Here is a 22,511-nt window from a genome sequence, read left to right as displayed (position 1 = left end):
CTGGAACTAAGAATCACACTTATGTATTAGAAAATTTTTTAAAGTAAAAAAAAAATTATTCTCAGTATTGAATTTTCTTAACTTTTACATATGTTCTCTTCTACGAGGGATAACTGAACAAAAAAGCACTTCTTTAGCAAACGCCAGACTACCTACTTGGAAAACTGCAAGCAGTCTCCTCTCTTCAGAATAACAGCCTGCATGTGCTCTCTGAGAGTGGAATGACCTCTCGGGGTTGCCAGGTTGCCCCTTGGTGTTGTGACTCTCTTCCTCCCTTTGGGAAATTGCTGTGAAAAGGCGGAGGACCACGGAGTCACCGAGTCACCGTCCAATAGGAGACGCCTGACCCACTGCCTCTCCCCTTCAACGGCTGTGTGCACTGAGGTTTGTTTTGAAGCATTTAAAGAGGAATGCTCGGGGGAAGCTTTAAATTTCTTTCTACTTAAAGAAGTTGAATTGTAAGAGCCATCTCTTTCCCCTTAATCACCAGGTCTAGTGTGAAGCCAGCCAACTTCAGAGAGTTAGTTAAAAGAAGTGACTAATGACTCAACTTGCTTCTTATCTCCCTCTCTCTTCAGGTTTGATCTCAGACACTCGGGCTGCACGTTCCAGCTGTCACAAGACCTTTTCCAGTGAACTGCAGAGCCCAGGGAGCTCTGTATTTAGAGGCTGGTCCTGTACCACCATCCAACCAACTGATGGGGAACTTCAGTGTCCAGAAGCCTGGGCCATGAGTAGAGTGGAGAGTGGAAGAGTGAGTCTATACACCAGGTCTCTAGAAATGTCCGAGTCAACAGCGATGGCTGAGACATGACCTAGAATCCCTGGGAGGACTTGATCATTTTAGTTTAACAATTTGACCCCTATTATATAGAGAATCTTCTTTGAAGTTCTTCTAAAAGTCTGCTTTTGTCTCTGCTCACTGACTCCTATAAGGATTTATTTTAGAAGCTTTCATGGTTATTCCCATTGTTCCAGCTTCAATGATCAAAACATCCAGGACTGTGTTTTGATTCTACCTCTTCATAGTTATTTTATCATAAGTATTTCTGAATCTTAGATTATATGGAGCAGTTATTAGTTACTTTCAATCCACAGATTCACTGCATAATCCCTGATTATAATTTTATTGGGCTTCCCAGGTGGCTCAGATGGTAAAGAATCTGCCTGCGATGCGGGAGACCTGGGTTTGATCCTTAGGTTGGGAAGATCCCCTGGAGAAGGAATGGCTATCCACTCCAGTATTCTTGCCTGGAGAATTCCATGGACAAAGGAGCCTGGCAGGCTACAGTCCATGGGGTGGCAGAGTCGGACACGACTGAGCGACTTTCACGTAACCAATTATTACTCTCTCAACAATCTTCCATCAGAGTCAGCTGTCAAATCACACTTATTTCTAATGACGTCCACTCTCCTCCACAAACAGGGGCTCCTTCTACTCCCCTTCACCATAACTGCATGCTTCCAGGAGGTCCTTTGCCAACATCTAGTCAGATGTATCTTAAGTAATGAAGTTAACAGGGGAAAATAAAGGATGGAAATAAACACACCTAATACCAGTGAACTTGTTTAACTATTTAAAAGCATATTTCAGAGTGTAAGTGTGTTGCAACGTGTTTTGTAAAGCAGTGCTTATAAACCATTGTGTTTTCAAAACAACTTTTTCCTAGTAAGCCTGAATCAAGAAGTACAGTTAATTTGCCAGAGTACTTTTTTGTGATAATTACAGGAATTGTAGATTAGCAAAAATGAACTGAAAAGGTTCTGAGTTAATAAAAATACACGCAAAAGTTATAATATTCAACTACATTGAGATTCCTCATGAGGAAAACATTAACCATCCCTGATAGGCCAGTTTTGAGTTCAAGCCAGTACATTAAAAAACACTTAGGGAAAGACACCTTTCAAGTGACGTGTGGTCCAACATTCCCCATAATGAAAGACACAGTTCTGTTATTCAGAGATTTGAAACAAACAGTAGATGAACTAATAAAGGATAAATTCCATGAATTAGAAGATACTTAATAAACGCTTTTTTCAGGTGATAATTATTTGCCAGCCCGGCAATATAGCTCTTTACTTCTTAAAACCAGATGTAAAATATTGTAATCTGGCACTGACCTCTAGGAACACATTACCATTTACTTCATGAACATTTGCAAAGTACCTACTGGGTGTCAGGCACCGTGCTAGGAGCAAGAGATGAAATCCCCAATAGGTAACCCTGTCTGAACACTTTGCGCAGAGATCCTATGACTAGCATCACTTATGTTACTTCAGATTGGCTGAAACTATCATTCTAACTGCATGTGAGAGAACTTTGAGGATCGCAAAGGAGTGAGTCCCCTGGTCTAAAATGTAGACTCTCCCGGCCATCAGTGTACACTACTGGCCACTTCTCAGCTGTCTTGGGAATCTCTCCAAGTTCCAACTAATTATATAATTATATTATCTACTGAAGGGTTCTGAAGTCTTCAGCTTTGGCAAACTCACTCATAATCCCAAAAGTGGGAGAAGAAAAACACTTCCTGTGTGTCTCTGCAGAGATCTCCTGTGTTTAGCAAAAACAAAAAAAAAAGTAATAATAAAACAAAACAAATAAAAAACCCTTCCCAACTGGAAGGGAGGAAAGAACATTTTTGCCTTGAATTCCATTAACCACCGACTTCAGGATACTTCCTTTTTTTTCTTTGGTCATGTCAGGGATCGAACCTGCATCAGCTGCATTGGAAGCACACGGTTTCAACCACTGGACCTCCAGGGAATGCCTCATGACACACTTTCAAAGAACAGTTTTAGATTTATAGAAAGAATGGAGATGGAGGGTTTCCATAATACATGCCAACTCCACCTAACCCCCAAGTTGCCCCTATTTTTGACATATTAGTACAATAATATTATAATTAATGAACCAATATTGATACATTATTAATATCTGAAGCCCATTCTATTTAGATATCCTTAGTTTTTACCTTGGAGAAGGCAATGGCACCCCGCTCCAGTATTCTCGCCTGGAAAATCCTATGGGCGGAGGAGCCTGGTGGGCTGTAGTCCATGGGGTCGTTAAGAGCTGGACACGACTGAGCAATTTCACTTTCACTTTTCACTTTCATGCATTGGAGAAGGAAATGGCAACCCACTCCAGTGTTCTTGCCTGGAGAATCCCAGGGATGGGGGAGCCTGGTGGGCTGCCGTCTATGGGGTCGCACAGAGTCAGACATGACTGAAGCGACTTAGCAGCAGTTTTTACCTAATGGCCTTTTTGTGGTTCCAGGATACTTCATTATATTATCTGTCATGTCTCCTTAGGCTCTTCTGGGATGTTAAGAGTTCCTCTGATTGTCTTTGTTTTCGATGACCTTAACAGTTTTGAGGAGTACTGATCAGGTATATTGTAGCATGCTCTTCTACTGGAATTTGTCTGATGTCTTTCTCATGATTAGCCTGGGATTATGGAGTGTTGGGAAGAAGTTCACTGGGGTATAGTGATGTTCTCATCACATCATATCCAGAGTACATACTGTCAACCAGATTTACGACTCTTGACATGGCCCTGGATTACCTGGCTGAGATGGCATCTGTCAGGTTCCTCCACTGTAAAAGTACTCTTTTGTCCTTTCTCCCCTTCCCTGTACTGTCCTCTTTGGAAAGAAGTCACTATGTGAAGCCCACATTTATGGAATGTAGAGTTATGTTCCTCCTTATTGTGTGTGGAACATCTGCATCAATTATTTGGAATTCTTCTGCATAAGAGATATGTCTCTTCTTCCCCATTTATTAATTTATTCAATAATTTATTTATATTAGCAAGAACTCGTGGATATGTATTTTGGCTTATAGTTCATTACTACAGTACCTTATTATTAAGTTGCTTGAATTGTTCCAACTTTGGCTACTGGTGACATTCTCCCTGTGTTTTGGTTTGTTTTTTGAGCACTTCATGGCCCCCCTTGCAGTCTAAGAAAGAATCTTTTATGGTCAGTCTCTTATATTGAGATTCACGCAATGGGAGAGAGACTTGTTCAGATATTTGTGTCTAGCTTCTCAAATCTTGTGAGGAAAGTGCCTATTTTCATCCAGATATAAATTGTTCCTACTCTTCACCTCCCATCCCTGCCCCTGCCTGTGCATAGAAAGGGGGTGAGGTTTATCCCTCAGTTCATGGTATGTTATCGTCACTGACACAGGTGCTTTTTCTCTCTTGTTCTACTTATTTATTCTTTTTTGTTTCCATGCTTCATTCCCATTTTTCCTTCTCTCTCCCACCCAAGGAAACTATTCTAACGTAATTGATGTATACAAGTTTGATTTTTTAAAAAGCTCTTACATGATTGTTGTTATCTTGGGAATTCCCTGGCTGTCCAGTGGTTAGGACTTGGTGCTTTTACTGCCAGGAACAGAGTTCAGTTCTTGGTCAGGGAATAAAGATCCCACAAGCTGCATGGTATGACCAAAAAAATTATTATCTTTTATAGGTACAAAGATAGCATTGCAGATACATATAGAAAATGTGCCCATATTTTCAAAATTACACTGTGGACTATATTGGATGAAAGTATATGAAATCTTGAATTTGTTTTAAGATACTTTGACAAAGTAAAAATTTTAATGAAAAAAGGATAGAAGAAGCAAACATGACAAAATCTTACTAATTTTAAAATCTGGGTGATAGCTGTATGAAAGTTCATTGTTCTATTCGTCGTACTTCTGACATATTTGAACATTTTCAGCATGAAAAAATGAAAAACAAATTCTTTCCTCCCCCTAGGTCACAGATAGTTTTCTATATTTTTTTTTATTAATTTTATAATTTCAACTTTCATGTTTAGGCCTTTAATCTATGTGGGGTTTTAGGCAGGTATCCAGTTACATTTTTTTTTTTCTCATATGATGAGTAAGTTTTCCCAAAACTATCTACTAAGTTATCTTCTCTTTATCATTTTTGTGGTACCACAAAATTAATAATAATTATAGGTACATTAGTTATCTTTGTCTATTCTATTCATTAATTTGTTCTTATGCCAATGCCACCCTGTTTTTATTACTTTTTTAGTATAATTTAATATATTTTTACTCGTTTTTATACTCTTGTTTTTAAAAGTTAGCTATTCACATGTCATTTTCATGTAAGTTTTAGGTATGGTTATCAAAAATATTTCAAGTCCTTTTTAAATATTTAGTAGTTTAAGGTTATAATATAGATCAAATTTGAAATTTATAGATACAATTTAAAAGAACTGAAAGGTTTATAATTATTTCATATCTATTTTCCTATCATACAAAGAATGATTCTATATAACTTCTATCAAAATCTGGCCAATCCATGTTGCCTATTAACAAGCTGCTGCTAAGTCACTTCAGTCGTGTCCGACTCTGTGCGACCCCATAGACGGCAGCCCACCAGGCTTCACTGTCCCTGGGATTCTCCAGGCAAGAACACTGGAGTGGGTTGCTATTTCCTTCTCCAATGCATGAAAATGAAAAGTGAAAGTGAAGTCGCTCAGTCGTGTCTGACTCTTAGCGACCCCATGGACTGCAGCCCACCAGGCTCCTCTGCCCGTGGGATTTTCCAGGCAAGAGGACTGGAGTGGGGTGCCATTGCCTTCTCCACCATTAACAAGCTAGCACTGTAGTAAAAGCACTGTAGATCTGGTTGTAAAACACTAAGTGGATGGCAAAAAATCAGAAGTCAAAGTTAGGAGAAGATATTTATTCAACTCGTAATTATTCTAGTCTACACCAAAAAAGACTACATCCTTTGGGGGATTACATTTAAGCAGACAACACTGAGTGCATAAATGTCCAATCTTTAGCACAAAAAGTCACAAGAATCTTTAGCATAAGAAGTCAACTAATCAGTGAACGGACTAATATGTTTCTAGCACACAAATGGAGAGTGAATGCATATTAGGGGTGACAAATAGAAGAGTGGGCAAAGGCAGGAGAGAGAGCCAGGGCAGAGAAAGTATCAGAAGACAGCAAGATTTATTGTTGCCTGAAAAAAGTAAGCTAAATAGTGTGTAAACCAGATAGCCATTTGTATGAAAAAGAGAAGAAAAAATGTCTATTTATATTATTTTTCTTATATATACATAAAATATCTCTGGAAAGATACCAAAAATCGAATAGCATTGGTTGTTTGCAGGAGTGGAAATGGATTGGCTGGAATGAGAACAGAGAAGGGAGAAAGACTTCTTACTGTGTACTCTTTTATATACTTTTTAATTGAACTATGCAAATTATCTATTTAAAATTTTTCAAGTTAAAAAGTTGATGGGTCAGAAAAAAACTTTTCTACGATTATTTATAATATGGAATAGGAACAGCAGGCATGCATGCATACACATTTGTACACATACATCAAAAGAATTTTGTTCCACTAATTCAACCACTAGTTCAAGCTTACATTAGTAAGAAAAAAAGGAAGAGACCATGATAGAAGTTCCAAGTGTGTTAACAACGCCTATAAGCCACACAGAATATCCACCAATATGAACAGAACAGAATGAGGAACAAGATATTGAAGAGGTGGGTCTAAGTCATCCTTGATGTCCTGGTGATCTTTAGAATTTTAGAGCCTGAAAGATATTTACCCACAAGCTACAATTTCAGTTTACTCTCCTATACCACCTGCCACTAGGATGTTGGAAAAAAAACTTGGTCAGTTTCTTTCTCCTCTCAGTCAGTTGAAATCTACATCCTAAGTTTAATGATGGAGTATTGATCTGTACAGTATAAGAACCGAAAATTACTCAGCTATCCCAGCAAGTTCACTGACAACCATTAAAAGGTTACAGATAGCGCACTGTAAACAACACGAGAGACACAGATTTCTACAGCCTCACAGGAGCAAGAGCTAACAGTCAGGCTCAACAGCCTTCTTCCAGCTCATAGTCCAAATATTGTATTTTGCAGGTAATTCTTTCTCTGAGTGACAGATTATTCCTAAATTGATTTATATAGTTTTATCCTTTCTACCACTGGAGAAGGGAATGGCAAACCACTTCAGCATTCTTGCCTTGAGAAACCCATGAACAGTATGAAAAGGCAAAAAGATGAAGCCCCCAGGTCATAGGTGTCCAATATGCAACCAGAGAAGACGTGGAGAAACAGCTCCAGAAGGAATGAAGAAGCTTAGCCAAAGCAGAAACAACACTCAGTTGTGGATGTGTCTGGTGGTAAAAGTAAAGTTTGATGCTGTAAAGAACAATATTGCATAGAACCTGGAATGTTAGGTCCATGAATCAAGGTAAATTAGAAGTGGTCAAACAGGAGATGGCCAAGAATGAATATCGACATCTTAGGAATCAGTGAACCAAAATGGACGGAAATGGGAGAATTTAATTCAGATGACCATTATATCCCCAGGGAGCTCTAGTGGTAAAGAACCCATCTGCCAATGCAGGAGACTTAAGACACCCCAGTTCAATCCCTGGGTTGGGAAGATGCCCTGTAGGAGGGCATGGCAACCCAGTCCAGAATTCTTGCCTGGAGAATCCTGTGGACAGAGGAGCTTGGCAGGCTACAGTCCATGGGGTGGCAAAGACTCAGACACGGCTTAAGTGACTTACCATGCGAACACCCTAGCATGCACATGGGCAAGAATTCCTTAGAAGAAATGGAGTAGCCATCACAGTCAACAAAGGAGGCCGAAATGTAGTACTTAGGTGCAATCTCAAAAATGACAGAATGATCTCAGTTTATTTCCAAGGCAAACCATTTAATATCACAGTAATTCAAGTCTATGCTCCAACTACTAATGCCAGAGAAGCTTAAGTTGAATGGTTCTATCAAGACATATGAAGCCTTCTAGAACTAACACCAAAAAAAGATGTCGTTTTCATCAGAGGGGACTGAAATGCAAAAGCAGAAAGTCAAGAGATACTTGAAATAACAGGCAAGCTTGGCCTTGGAGTACAAAATAAGCAGGGCAAAGCCAAAGAGAGTTTGGCCAAGAGAACACACTGGTCATAGCAAACACCCTATCCAACAATATAAGAGACAACTCTACACATGGACATCACCAGATGGTTAATACCAAAATCAGATTGCTTATATTCTTTGCAGCTGAAGATGGTAAAGCTCTATACAGTCAGCAAAAACAAGACCAGAAGCTGACTGTGGCTCACATCATGAACTCCTTATTGCCAAATTCAGACTTAAATTGAAGAAAGTAGGGAAAACCACTAGATCATTCAGGTATGACCTAAATCAAATCCCTTATGATTATATAGTAGAAATGACAAATAGATTCAAGGGATTAGATTTGATAGACAGAGTGCCAGAAGAACTATGGACAGAGGTTTGTAACATTATACAGGAGGTGGTGATCAAAACCATCCCCAAGAAAAAGAAAGGTAAAAAGGCAAAACAGTTGCCGGAGGATGCCTTACAAACAGAAAAGAAGAGAAATGACAGGCAAAGCAGAAAAGGAAAGATATACCCATTTGAGTGCAGTTCTGAAGAATAGCAAGGAGAGATAAGAAAGCCTTCTTAAGTGAACAATGCAAAGAAACAGAGGATAACAATAGAATGGGAAAGACTAGAGAGCACTTCATTAAAAGTAGAGATACCAAGGGAACATTTCACGCAAGGATAAACAAAGGCACAATAAAGGACAGAAATTATATGAACCCAACAGAAGTAGAAGATATTAAGAAGAGGTAGCAAGAATACACAGAAGAACTGTACAAAAGAGGTCTTAATAACCCAGATAACTACAATGGTGTGATCACTCACCTAGAGCCAGATATCCTGAAGCATGAAGTCAAGTAAGCCTTAGGAAGAATTACTACAAACAAGCTAGTGGAAGTGATGGAATTCCAGTTGAGCTATTTCAAATCCTAAAAGATGATGCTGTGAAAGTACAGTACTAAATATGTCAGCAAATTTGGAAAACTCAGCAGTGACCACAGGACTGGAAAAGGTCACTTTTCATTCCAATCCCAAAGAAAGGCAATGCCAAAGAATATTCAAACTACCACACAATTGGACTCATCTCACACGCTAGGAAAGTAATGCTCAAAATTCTCCAAGCTAGGCTTCAACAGTACATGAACTGAGAACTTCCAGATGTACAAGCTGGATTTAGAAAAGGCAGAGGAACCAGAGGTAAAATTGCCAACATTTATTGGATCATAGAAAAAGCAAGAGAATTCCAGAAAAATATCTACTTCTGCAACACTGACTACACTAAAGCCTTTGACTGTGTGGATCACAACAAACCGTGGAAAATTCTTCAAGAGATGGGAATACCAGACCACCTTACCTGCCTCCTGAGAAACCTGTATACAGGTCAAGAAGCAAAAGTTAGAATCGGACATGGAACAACAGACTGGTTCCAAATTGGGAAAGGAGTGCATCAAGGCTGTATATTGTCACTCTGCTTATTTAACTTATATGCAGAGTACATCATGTGAAATGCTGGGCTGGATGAAGTTTAAGCTGGAATCAAGATTGCCAGGAGAAATATCAATAACCTCAGATATGCAATGACACCACCCTTATGGCAGAAAGTGAAGAACTAAAGAGCCTCTTGATGAACGTGAAGGAGAAGAGTGAAAATGCTAGCTTAAAACTCAACATTCAAAAAAACGAAGATCATGGCATCTAGTTCCTTTCCTTCATGGCAAAGAGATGCAGAAATAATGGAAATTGAAACAGACTTTATTTTGGGGGGCTCCAGAATGACTATGGATAATGACTGCAGCCATGAAATTAAAAGTCACTTGGTCCTTGGAAGAAAAGCTATTAAAAACCTACACAGCATTATTAAAAAGCTGAGACATCACTTTGCCAACAATGGTCCATAAAGTCAAAGCTATGGTTTTCCAGTAGTCATGTACATATATGAGATTTGGACCATAAAGAAGGCTGAGTGCCAAAGAATTGACGCTTTTGAACTGTGGTGTTGGAGAAGAATCTTGACAGTCCCTTGGACAACAAGGAGATCAAACCAATCAATCCTAAAGGAAATCAACACTGGATATTTATTGGAAGGACTGATGCTGAGGCTCCAACACTTTGGCCATCAGATGCAAAGAGCCAACTCATTGGAACACACCCTGATGCTGGAAAAGATTGAAGGCAGGAGGAGAAGGGGACAACAGAGGATAAAATGGTTGGATGACATCACCAATTCAATGAACATGAGCTTGAGCCAACTCTGGGAGACTGTGAAGGACAGGGAAGCCTGGTATGCTGCCGTCCACGGGGTCTCAAAGAGTCAGACACGACAGAGCCACTGATCATCTTTTCTACCACCAGCAATGGTGGTAGATTTACATTACCTTGACAATTTACCTATGATATATTTATAAATACCACATCCATGTCATAGCTGTATGTATCTGTGTTAAAATTCCCCTAAATTAAAATTTGCATATTGATTTTGAAAATCACATACATTCATCAAGTATATACATTCTGATCCTTTAGATTTTAATCTTAACAGATTATCTTCTTGCTTTTTTGAAATTCTGAGTTATGCTCTGTGTTATGGTTTTACTTAGAATTTTTCACACAAAATGTTTTTCTCTGATAACTATCATTTAACAATTGTTTGCTACCACTGAAAATTTTGTGCTGGATTTTTAAGCACTCTTCATTATAACTTGTTTGGAATCATGAATATGAGCAAAGATCTGGAATATGATCAGGTCCACACAAAATTTTTAGGTTGCCCATACCCTGAGATTCATTTTCTACTGAGACATTAGAGAAATACACTTCATTTAAATCTTTATAAATGAAGTCAAGTACAAATTCTATTAAAAAATCAAAATGCTACTGCAGTTAATTACATGGACAGTGTAACCAGGCTGCTTGGGATCAAATCCCAGAGTTACTACTTAACAGCTGTGTAACCGTGATAAGATACTTATCCTCTCTGGGTCTCAGTTGTCTCATCTGCAGAGTTGGGCTAATAGTGGTTTGGGAAGAAGATTATCAGTAAATATACATAAAGTATTAGAACTGTGTTGATGTAGTAAGTTTATTATTTCTGCCAAAATAAGTAATTTGTGGGTTGATTACCTGGGAGTTCTTTTACCTCTTTTTTTTTTTTTTTTTTTTTACAATTTCTTTTTCTTTACTTTCTTTCATACAGTTTCCCCTTTTTAAAATAGCTCTAGATCCCCCATCATCATCAAAGTATACTGTATTATTCAGTGCCTATGCTGCTGTACCTCAATTTCCTATAGAAAGAGTTAGCTATGACTTCATCAATGTTCAAGGTCAATTTTGCTAAGGTAACATAGGTCTTTTTTTTTTTTTCTCTCATTTGGTTTCTTTCTCTGAATCTTTTCTTCTCATCATGAACCAGATGCCACGTAGGGTGATAATCAAATTGAGAAGTGAAATACAAAGGAAAAGGCAATCTGACTTTTAGAGCCCTAAGAGAGTTTATGAGCTAAATGAAGACAGAATCCAGACATTATACCTAGTGAATGCCCAGGGGGATAAAAAGGACAACAACCTCAACCAATAAAGCACAGTAACTACAGAAGCTTTTCCACATCACAACACATCCTGACCTTACTCAGAGAGCTTTTCGCTACTTAATCTTTTCATGGATGTCTTATGCACCAGAGGGGACAAGAGCAAGAACAGAATAAGCCATAGAGTTTCAGAAAGAATAAAGTACAGAGATTCAGAGGAAAAAGAAAAGAATTTTTTATTTTTTAAAAAAGAGAAAAGTTTTGACAAAAAGGAAATGGGAACAGGAATGGAGATGGAAATGCCATATGAAAACTGCATATCTAGGGAGAAATATGGGAATACATGCAGTGCTTAGGAGATGACAATAAGCACCATTCTACTCTGAAAGGAGAAACCAAAAGAAAAAAAAAATCAGAGAACATATGGGAAAATACATAGAGAACACCTGAAAGGATGAACCTGGAAAGAAGAAAAGAGTTTAAATTCACATTTGAGTGAAGAAAGGCTTTCTTCCTTTTCAAAATCCCCATGCCTGACCAGCAGTGGTCTTTGTAGTATTCACACCTCCATCCCCATTGCCCCGTCTTTTGACGTGTATTTTCATTCAAATAGGCTGCAAATCACCCTTACCAGCATCTTGCCAAATCATATTTCAAAAGTCTGTAAGAGATGATGCTCTTGGAATAGTGTCTTGGGACTGGCTGTTAGGTCGCAGAGCCACAGCAGCAGGGAACAGGCTGAAAGTTAGCTCACCAGGTTAGAGCTCAGATTACTTCCTCAGGCGACCCAGTTGGCTTTGCTAGCTTTGTGGCACAAATTGAATCTCTAGTCCCAGGCAGCTGTCCCAAAGCTGCCAATGCCCAAAGGATGTCTGGGTTCTTATACAGCCTGAGGATTCCGCACAGTTTAGCCCAGAGAGCATCATGGCTACAACAGGGAGGATCAGGATTAGAACCCAGTGTCCTAGTTCCAAAAAAGCGCTTTCACTTCGGAGGTGAGATTTCTGGAGTCTAAGCATGGCTAAGTAAGGCTTGCTAGAGGACTTTCATTTACTGGGAGACTACTGTTTGGGCAACTGTTTTTGTTTTCCTTTCCTTCTTTCCTACCTCTATTAGATGGGTAAGGTTTTCTGGGCTTTTTTTCTCCTGGTCCTCTTGTCCTCCCATCACCCTATACTGGTTTGGAAGTTATGATGTTTCATTTCTTTTAGTGATTTCCATTAATTAAAAAAAAATACTATGGGATTTTTCAAACACATATAAATAGAGTGAATGGTATAAATTTCCCAATGTACCTATTGCCTAGCTTCATCAGGTATAAATAAACTGCCAATTTTGCTCCACCTTTGATTATTTTGAAGAAATCCTAGAGAATACATCAATATACCTACACATATGTTACTATGTATCTCTAAAAGATAGGGACTCTTCTAAAAATATATACATAACCACAATGGTAGTACCACACCTAAAAACATTAAAAATAATCCTTTTATATTCTCAAATATCCAGTGTTCACAGTTCCTCCATGGCCTTCATTTGTCTTCCTTTTTTCCTTTTTTTTTTGGCAGTTTGCGGTTGTTTGGGTCAGTATCTAAATAAGGTCCATACACTGCAATTCTTCAGTAAGTGTTTCAGTCTCTCTCTCCTTTCTCTCTGTTGCCCTTCTTTCTCTCTGTTTTTATCTTGTAATTTGCTCTTTGTTCTTCCCAAGTGTGAGTTTATTTCAAAATTATGAAGATTTATATATTATTTTTTATTACATATAATAAAGCAATTTTTAGCTTAAAGTAAAAACTTTCACATTTAAAGTTTTTATTTTAAAAAGTTTTTTTAAAAATGTAGACACTTAAAAACCACCAAAAAGGCTGAATATATCTTGCAGCATAGGCTTATCCTTAAATATTCACATCCCAAATGCTGTTTAGAAAAGATTTTAAAACTGGCTAAAAATCATTTACAGTTGGCAATGATTAAAATCTCCTTGTCTCTGGATGAATAGATTAATGACATATAATGAATTTACTGTCACAAGCATTTAACAGTTTAATCAGTATGTAGTTTTTATCAATATACAAAATGGTCTTAGATGGTCAGTGAAGTTGTTCTGGAGTGAATACTGTGTAAGGAAAAGTACACTTCACCAAAAAGAGAACATCAAAAAAAAAACCCAGAACACCAACTTTCAAATGGTCTTTTCAAAAAGTTTCCCTCTTACCAAAGAGCTTTCAGCTCAGGAGAGAAGAACAGCACTCAATTACTACAACCCTTGCATATGGGATGTATGGCAGACTATACCAGGTCGTCAACAGGAACTGCAATATGCAGAATAATATAGCCAGCCCCTTCTTATGCCACCAAAAAGCAGTGCACGGTGTGAGCACCAAACACAAAAGTATAATAATTGTTGGAAGCAATCTCATTGTTTCAAACATTTTCTTCAGTTGTTTCATGGGTCCCATTAAAAAGCATGTACTGGCTAAGGCAGCAGTATATCCAAAGGTATAAAACACTTCAAAAAGCTTTATGCCTCCAGGGAGCCACAGCAATTGAGTTCCAAGGATGGAGAAGATGCCGCTGACAACGCACATTGCAAACCACTTCAGCCTGGTGTTGAAACTAAGGGATAAGGCATCAAGGAGCTGCATGGTCAGGCCCTGCTCCTTGTTGTCCTGGACACTCAGGACCCCCAGCAGCTTCTCCATGGCCCCGCTCTCGGGCCACAGCAGTGGCAGCTGCCCTGCCTGCCCTTCTCACCCGCTGAGAAATCTTGTATTATTTGTTTTTTAAGTGAAGAAACTTTTTTTTTACCTACTAAGTTTCCCACAGTCTATGTTTTGCTGACTGCATCCTTTAATGTTTTTTAAGAAAATATATTCCACTGTCTCTTATGTTTCCTGTGAAATTATAGTTAGATCTAAAGTCTGGAGCAGATTCAGGCCTTTGTTTATTTATGTGTGGTGTTTGTTGGCAAGATAGCTTCATGGATGGAGCTGCACACGTGTATCAGGAGACATATAATGTTCAATTATGACATTACCAGATACTGATGGTCACTAATCTGCTGTTAAGTCACTTCAGTCGTGTCCGACTCTGTGCGACCCCATAGACGGAAGCCCAACAGGCTCCCCTGTCCCTGGGATTCTCCAGGCAAGAACACTGGAGGGGGTTGCCATTTCCTTCTCCAATGCATGAAAGTGAAAAGTGAAAGTGAAGTTGCTCAGTCCTGTCCGACTCCTAGCAACCCCATGGACTGTAGCCTACCAGGCTCCTCCATCCATGGGATTTTCCAGGCAAGAGTACTGGAGTGGGGTGCCATTGCCTTCTCCGGGTCACTACTCTAGAATCAGTTAATTAGAGGATACATATGATGATATATTTTTCTTTTTCCTTCTTTATTAGCTGGGATTTTTTTTTTGTAGAAAAAACATTTCCCCCATCAAATACTGAGTTACACTGAAATGCAGATAATATGGGAAAGATAGGATAAGTTCTTAATTCTGTCTATTAATCACATTTTAAATTAGCTAGCTGGTTCTAGCTTCCTTTAAAGGTGATCAATAAAATTGAGAGTCTGTATTTGTGGGTGGGGAGGGGAAGAATCTCATTGTGAATTAATGGATTCAAACATAAACTGTAAGCAAATAAATAAAATGGTGTGGTTTAAACCAATAATTTTGGAGTCGTTTGTAACACAACATAACATAACTGCAGCAGACCCCTTTCATTTAAAGAGAAAGCTTTGTGAATAAAGGCATTCATTAAAGCATCTGTCATCCTTTTTGCTGCACCCATGAGCTAGCATGCCATCCTTGATGGGCAGGTGGCATTGCCATTAGTTTTAGAAATCACTCCCCATTTGTGCCCATCCAGGTTGCCTGATCACTCCATGTTTCCCTCATGTCTTGTTTGACATTACTGCCTCATGGATCATGTACTACATTTGCCTCTCAAGAGGCAGCCCCTTGCCCATGGCCAGGTTATCTGGTTTCTGCCATTGCTTCTAATTCACTAGTGACTCATTTATTTCAAATCAGATGTCCAGGAGGCTCTTTTCCTGAAGACAGAACTTTAAGCAGAACTGGTCAGTCTCTTTCAGTCACAAAAAAGCCATATTTAATTTGCAGGATACTTTTGATATTACTAGAACTGTATTCCTGTCCAAATGACAATGATTTGTGTGCAATTTTATTTGAGTATGAGGCATTGACATACAGCTTTCTTAATAATCAGTCTCTGTCTGGGAGCCTATGGACTGATGGTAGGGCTAAACAGAATAATATTCTTACAGTAAATTTTTTTTTTGTACTAAAATTTTAATGGCTATGTCTAGAGACTTCTTGAGTATCCAGATCTCCAACATTCTGTAATGAAGACATAACTAGATTGTTTACTAGCTAAGTGAATCTCACCCACCAGCTTTCAAGCTTGACCGATTCTTTTCTGCAAAGTACTTTAAAGGCATCATCTCATCTAACTCTCACAAAATCCCTAGGAAATGGGATTCCTGATTACAGATAACAATACACCAGCACTTTTCAGGTCACCTGCAAATAGCAAAGCTGTAAAAGTTAAATCAAAATGTGCTAGGGGTTTGCCCCACTGACTCTAGTCTAAGTATAGATCATTCTCATCATCAAGGTATGTTGGAACCCTAACTAGGCACTAGGGGGGCTACTAAAAAGGTATAAAACAGAACCTGTAACTTTGGTGCTCTTAGCCCTTTGAACTGTTAGCTAAATGAATGACACATACTTGCTGACTGCTCTGTGGACACTCCCATGGTTTTGGTGTGTATAAATTCCCCACAAGTGAAGGGGGGTAAAAAAAGCTAATCCTAGGCAGAGGCGCTGGGTAGAGAGAAGCAGAAGAAAGAAACCAAAGAAGAAAGAAGGCTCTTTGACATAATAAGACTTATCCATAGACCAGGTATATATAACTCAGGCCAGAAGGAAATATAGTAGACTTACATTGCTCCTTTCTATGTGTTTTATTGTAGTACCGTAAGATTGTAGGAAGAACAAGAAAAACACTGAAACACCATAACAACAATGTTCTGATAGGCAGCTCATCCCCTCATGATGATGTTTTCTTTGATCAAGTTGCTAATGTTATGATTGAGAGGGAGGGTGGTTGTGGGGTGGGGTAGTAAGGATACCCAGGAATAGTTCTTAGAAATCCTTGATCAGGTTCAGTAGCATCTTGCTAAACCTCCAGCCTGGTAATTTATATACAGTCTTATGCAAAAACACAGACACACTCTTCTGCCCTGGTCTGCTAGCAAAGAGAAGGCAGCTTATAGCTGCAGAGAAAGCTCACGTTACAAAGACTTCATTACTTTTACAAAATATGCACCCAAGGACATTTACTAGTGTATTGAGAGCTATTATCATAAATAATTAAAACTAAACTATTCTTCTCTAAATAAATGTATAAAGTACATTGGGTGATTCCAAGCACTAAGCTTTCTCAACATACTGCTTTGTAGACTTACAATGCAAAAACCCACCCAGGCCATTAAATTCACATTCCTGATTTTTCCAGAGAGATTTTATAAAGCAAATTTAGATGGGGCACAAGAACTCAGGACATAGAACTCATGCTTTCTAGTTGGTCCTTTTATCCTATGGTAATTATTTACAAGTGAAAATGTTTATAGACAGCTTTGCAGAAAGGACTCTCACAGTAGTATTTTACACAAATACTCTGATGCACGGTTCAAAAAGCCCGTGTGTCAAGCAACATGACATTTCTTAAGCATCATTGCTGTCTTGGAAGCCATTGTAATTTGCGTTGAGGAGTTTCCTTCTGCAGTCTTTCCTACTCAAAGAACATAAAATGAACAGACATCACAAATCCAAACTATGACCTAAAGGATTTCCTATGCTCATGAAACTAACATGCACTCTGATCTGTTGCTCAAACAGTAAACTGGATATTTAATAACTGCTTGACTTGCTCCTACATTAGTCCTTGAGGAGACTGAAGTTGCCTTGAGAATGAAAAGCTATTTTAGGGTTGATTTCTATAGGCAGGATTCTCCATATTTGGTTGATCAACTTCCAAGCTTATCCTGATTTGAGTCTTCTGAAGATGAGTAGCTTTCTGGGGTTCTGAGATATCCCAGAAACCCTGAGGTCCTCTAGAGTTACTCTAACCCAGTTAAATTCTCAAATCTGAACTTTAATTCAAAAGCAGCTTGCAAAGAATCTAACCGAGGTTTTTATTCCTGGGGTCTCTTTAAGCCAAACTAGAGCTCTTCTTCCTCCATCCCTCTTCAATCTTTACACTTGGCAGAAACCTGCTGAAGAACGCAGGCTCTGTATTTTGTAGCTCTGTTACCTAAAGACTGTAAGCACTCGTGTGGCCTCCAAATCAAAAGAATTCATGCTAGATTTTAGGAAAACTCATGTCATATAAACATCATTTTCAAAAGTTAAATTCATAACTACAGGATAAGCAAAGAGAAGATTGATATGGTACAGAAAGTGAAAGAGTTTCTCATTCTTGTTCGACTCTTTGTGGCCCCATGGACTTGTAGCCCACCAGGCTCCTCTGTCCATGGAATTCTCCAGGCAAGAATACTGGAATGGGTTGTCATTTCCTTCTCCAGGGATCTTCCCAACCCAGGGATTGAACCCAGGTCTCCTGCACTGCAGGCAGATTCTTTACCATTTGAGCCATGAGGTGTGGACTTCATCTTATATATCCTGAAGCTTAGTATCAGTAATCAGAGATAGTATAGCAAAACGAAATACAAGCTTCATTTTGCCCAAACTGTTAAACCCATCCTCTCTCAGTTTTTTCATGAAACTTGCGGTTAATGTGGTCTTCTGACTTGCCCTATTTCCTTCCACTTCAACCATGTCACCCACCACTAGCCTGAGCAGGATTATAGTAGTTTAGGATGTTCAAACACATGTGTTGAGTCCACCTTCTGGTCTTGATTTCTGCTTATTCTTTCTCCTTCCCTGCAAAATTTGAGAGAAATACATAACCCTGAAGACATATTTGGGTTAACTGTATCAAAATGGCTCAATAAAAACATCATATTTCAGACTTCCCTGGTGGTCCAGTGGTTAAGAATCTGCCTGCCAATGCAGGGGACATGGGTTTGCTAGCTGGTCCGGGAAGACTCCACATGCCACAGGGCAACTAAGCCCATGTACCACAACAACTGATGCTTTCAAGCCCTAGAGCCTGTGCTCCACTGTAAAACCACACACTGAAACCAGAGAGCAGCCCCCGCTCACCACAACTAGAGAAAGCCCACGTGCAGCAACAAAGATCCAGCACAGCCAAAAATAAGTAAACACAGTTCTTAAAAAGATCAATTTAAGAAGTGTCACATTGGACACATTTGTATTCCATCGTATGTAAGATGTTCTATTAACCATTCCATCATGGATTGTACATACTAAGAGGAGCATCATCAAAAGGTGACCAGCCAGAAGAAGGCAAAACCACCAGGGTACATAGTGAGAAGCTGAGGAGTAGGGATAGCGAGATTTCAGAGGCACTGAAAAGCCTTCTCAATCCAAACTGTCTTCTGTTATTGGTTCCTATCACAGACTGTTTCCACCATGGTGTTTGAAAAGAGTCACCTTACCCTCCCTTTGGGTTAAATAAGGCTAGAAAAATATGTGGCACCCCCCTGCCATCACTCCCCATTCCACTCTCAGGGTAGACAGCACTAACCCATTATGATTTTCTGTTCTGCTAAATGCAAAAGTGTCACTCAGAGAGCCACTACCAACTGTTGGTGTTAGCCTCCGAGAAGAAGCTGCTTGCTATTCTGAGATTAAGGCTTTGAAGTCTTAAAAACTAAATGAAATGTCAGACATAATGTCATTCTTGGGCATAAAAACTGTAAATCTCAAATGTTTGTATTAACAGATTATAAAACCTGCAAAAATGGGAAAGTATTTGGCAGTGAAGAGAGAAAGGAAATGTCGGGATATGAATTGGGGGCAAGGAGTAGCTCTCTGTAAAATATTCTGAAAACGGGAAGATTAGTCTGCAATATGAATAATCACTCTCTCCACTGTCTGTCTGCTACAGATGAAGTTTTCATAAAGCAGTAATTTTTCAGAATGAAAACATTAAGATTTCCAATCCATTTGTTACTCAGTTTTACTTAATCAGAGACTAAGATATAATGTGTTTTTATAAATACTTAAAATGTAGACAGAATGGAGAGATCAAGAAATGATTTTATTTTCAATAGTAAGTTTCCCATTTCACCTCTCCTGTCAAGTTTGTCCTGCTCTACAAGCGCAAAAGTGAAGAAAACTGTTGAAGGATAAGTTTAGAAGGCAGGAAAGTGTGATACAAGGTAAACACATAAAACCTGGTGAAACAGAAGTCAAAGAATCTTAGTATAATTACAGCAGCAGGAGCTTTCACTCTCAGGGGACTGGGGGAGGCTGACTCTTCCAGTGTTCAAAGTTGGAAGTCTGCGATTTGGGGGACTGCTTCTGGATTCTGCGTGGGGGCAGGGAACTGGAATTTGTGCTTAAGTCAAGTGCTTTAGTAACAAGGTCGGTTAGACCCACCTGGATTAATCCATTTGGGCTGCTGTAACAAAACAGCACAGACTTGCTCCTTGACTACATTTTAGACTCCTTGGAATCTCTTCTGGACTCGTTGTCAACTATGGCCCCCAACTTTGCTGTACAGCTTAAATGTATCAAGAATCCTGTTAAGTCAGTGTAGAGAGAAATCTCCCACCCGTGATAACGGATCACCATAGCCTGCCTTTAGCAAGAAATCTGTTAAGTCAATTTAACAATAATCCCCCCTACTCTTGATGCCTCCTCATTAATTTTCTGCCCAGGGACTCATCCCCTCGACCCCTCGCCCACTCCTTGGCTATAAATCTCTACTCATTCTTACTGCATTTAGAGTTGAGCCCAGTCTCTCTCCCCTACTGCCATAGTCTTGATCACCTATCAAAATAGTCCTGAATAAAGTCTTTCTTACTGTTTTAACAGGTGTAGGAACAACTTTTTCTTTAACACTTATGGTGCTACAACTTAGATGTGATCAGATTCATCATCAGACCCTTGGGCTAGAAGTTCTTCCTGGCTCTTCGTTTCAAATGGTGATTTATTCTCTGACTCCTGGGCTGGAAATTTGTTTCCTAGCTCCTTCTGAAGCCTCTTTGTTCTCTCTGTTTGGTTCCTGCTTCCCCCCACAGAACTTCTCAGTTGACTGAAACTACTTGCTAACTACATGCTCCACCATTACTGGACTAACTGTCCACTTCCTTTCGTGTTGGCATGATATTATGAAGGATAATTTGAAACTAAGGATCTCTCTGAACTGACTCATCTAAGACTTCTCCCTTTCCATCACTTCTCTTCCTTTCACCACTTTTCCTTTCCCTTCATTCCTTGAATCTTTTGATAAATCCACCTTCAAACAATGCCTCCTTCACTCCTCTACCTAGCCCTGTTAGAACTTCTCTTTCCCTCAACTCCCTATAGTCAGTAGAATTTTAAGCCTCTGGCCCCATGAGGGCTCTCAAGGGACTCAGGGATCCCCAGAAGCAACTACATGAGGAAGAAAAAAAAAAAAAAAAAGGCTAATTTTAAACAGATTGGATATTGCATCCACTCAGATGAGCCTTGAAAACATTTAGACAACTGACTGAATATTCCCTCAGTCTCTCACCTAAAATTCATTCCACAGCTTCTTTTTTTTCCTTTTTCTTTTTTTATTGAAGGATAATTGCTTTACAGAATTTTGTTGTTTTCTGCCAAACCTCAACAAGAATCAGCCATAGGTATACATATATCCCCTCCCTTTTGAACTTTCCTACCATCTCACTCCCCATCCCAACCCTCTAGATTGATACAGAGCCCCTGTTTGAGTTTCCTTAGCCATACAGCAAATTCCCATTGGCTATCTATTTTACATATGGTAATGTAAGTTTCCATGTTACTCTTTCCTTACATCTCTCTCTCTCCTCCCCTCTCCCATGTCCATAAGTCTGTTCTCTATGTCTGTTTCTCCATTGCTGCCCTGTAAATAAGTTTTTCTAGTACCGTTCTTCTAGATTCCATGTATGTGCATTAGAATATGACATTTATCTCTTTCTGACTCACTTCACTCTGTATAATAGGTTCTAGGTTCATCCTCCTCATCAGAACTGACTCAAATGTGTTCCTTTTTATGGCTGAGTAATATTCCATTGTGTATATGTACCATCTCTCGATGGACATCTAGGTTGCTTCCATGTTCTAGCTATTGTAAATAGTGCTACAGTGAACAATGGGATATGTGTGTCTTTTTCAATTTTGGTTTCCTCAGGGTGTAGGCCTAGGAGTGGGATTGCTGTGTCATATGGTGCTTTTATTCCTAGTTTTTAAAGGAATCTCCATACCATCTTCCATAGTGGCTGTATCAATTTACATTCCCACCAACAGTGCAAGAGTGTTCCCTTTTCTCCACACCCTCTCCAGCATTTATTGTTTGTAGACTTTTTGATGATGGCCATTCTAACTGGTATGAAGTGATATCTCACTGTGGTTTTGATTTGCATTTCTCTAAAAGACGCTTACTTCTTGGAAGGAAAGTTATGACCAACCTAGATAGCATATTCAAAAGCAGAGACATTACTTTGCCAATAAAGGTCCGTCTAGTCAAGGCTATGGTTTTTCCTGTGGTCATGTATGGATGTGAGAGTTGGACTGTGAAGAAGGCTGAGCGCCGAAGAATTGATGCTTTTGAACTGTGGTGTTGGAGAAGACTCTTGAGAGTCCCTTGGACTGCAAGGAGATCCAACCACTCCATTCTGAAGGAGATGAGCCCTGGGATTTCTTTGGAAGGAATGATGCTAAAGCTGAAACTCCAGTACTTTGGCCACTTCATGTGAAGAGTTGACTCATTGGAAAAGACTCTGATGCTGAGAGGGATTGGGGGCAGGAGGAGAAGGGGATGACAGAGGATGAGATGGCTGGATGGCATCACTGACTCAATGGATGTTAGTCTGGGTGAACTCCAGGAGTTGGTGATGGACAGGGAGGCCTGGCGTGCTGCGATTCATGGGGTCGCAAAGAGTCGGACACG

At 39.3% G+C, this 22,511-nt stretch overlaps 2 protein-coding genes across 4 annotated transcripts in view; both read right to left on the bottom strand.

Moving 5' to 3' along the window:
- Positions 1-22,511, bottom strand: part of JADE1 (jade family PHD finger 1) — a 288,604-nt gene that overhangs the window by 94,454 nt on the left and 171,639 nt on the right. The window lies entirely within an intron of this gene.
- LOC102390035 (vesicle transport protein SFT2A-like) lies at positions 12,263-14,584 on the bottom strand. The gene has a single exon (XM_044930430.2). The coding sequence runs from the start codon at positions 14,141-14,143 to the stop codon at positions 13,667-13,669; it is 477 nt and encodes a 158-aa protein (XP_044786365.2). The 5' UTR covers positions 14,144-14,584; the 3' UTR covers positions 12,263-13,666.

The sequence above is a fragment of the Bubalus bubalis genome, chromosome 17 (genome assembly GCF_019923935.1).
Source record: "Bubalus bubalis isolate 160015118507 breed Murrah chromosome 17, NDDB_SH_1, whole genome shotgun sequence".
Classification (NCBI taxonomy): domain Eukaryota; kingdom Metazoa; phylum Chordata; class Mammalia; order Artiodactyla; family Bovidae; genus Bubalus; species Bubalus bubalis.
The sequence above is the reverse complement of the archived record's forward strand: the minus strand, read 5'-3'. Positions and strand labels throughout refer to the sequence as shown.

Excerpts from the sequence above, each read along its gene's own strand:
- LOC102390035 (XM_044930430.2), bottom strand. The coding sequence starts at position 14,143 with ATGGAGAAGCTGCTGGGGGTCCTGAGTGTCCAGGACAACAAGGAGCAG.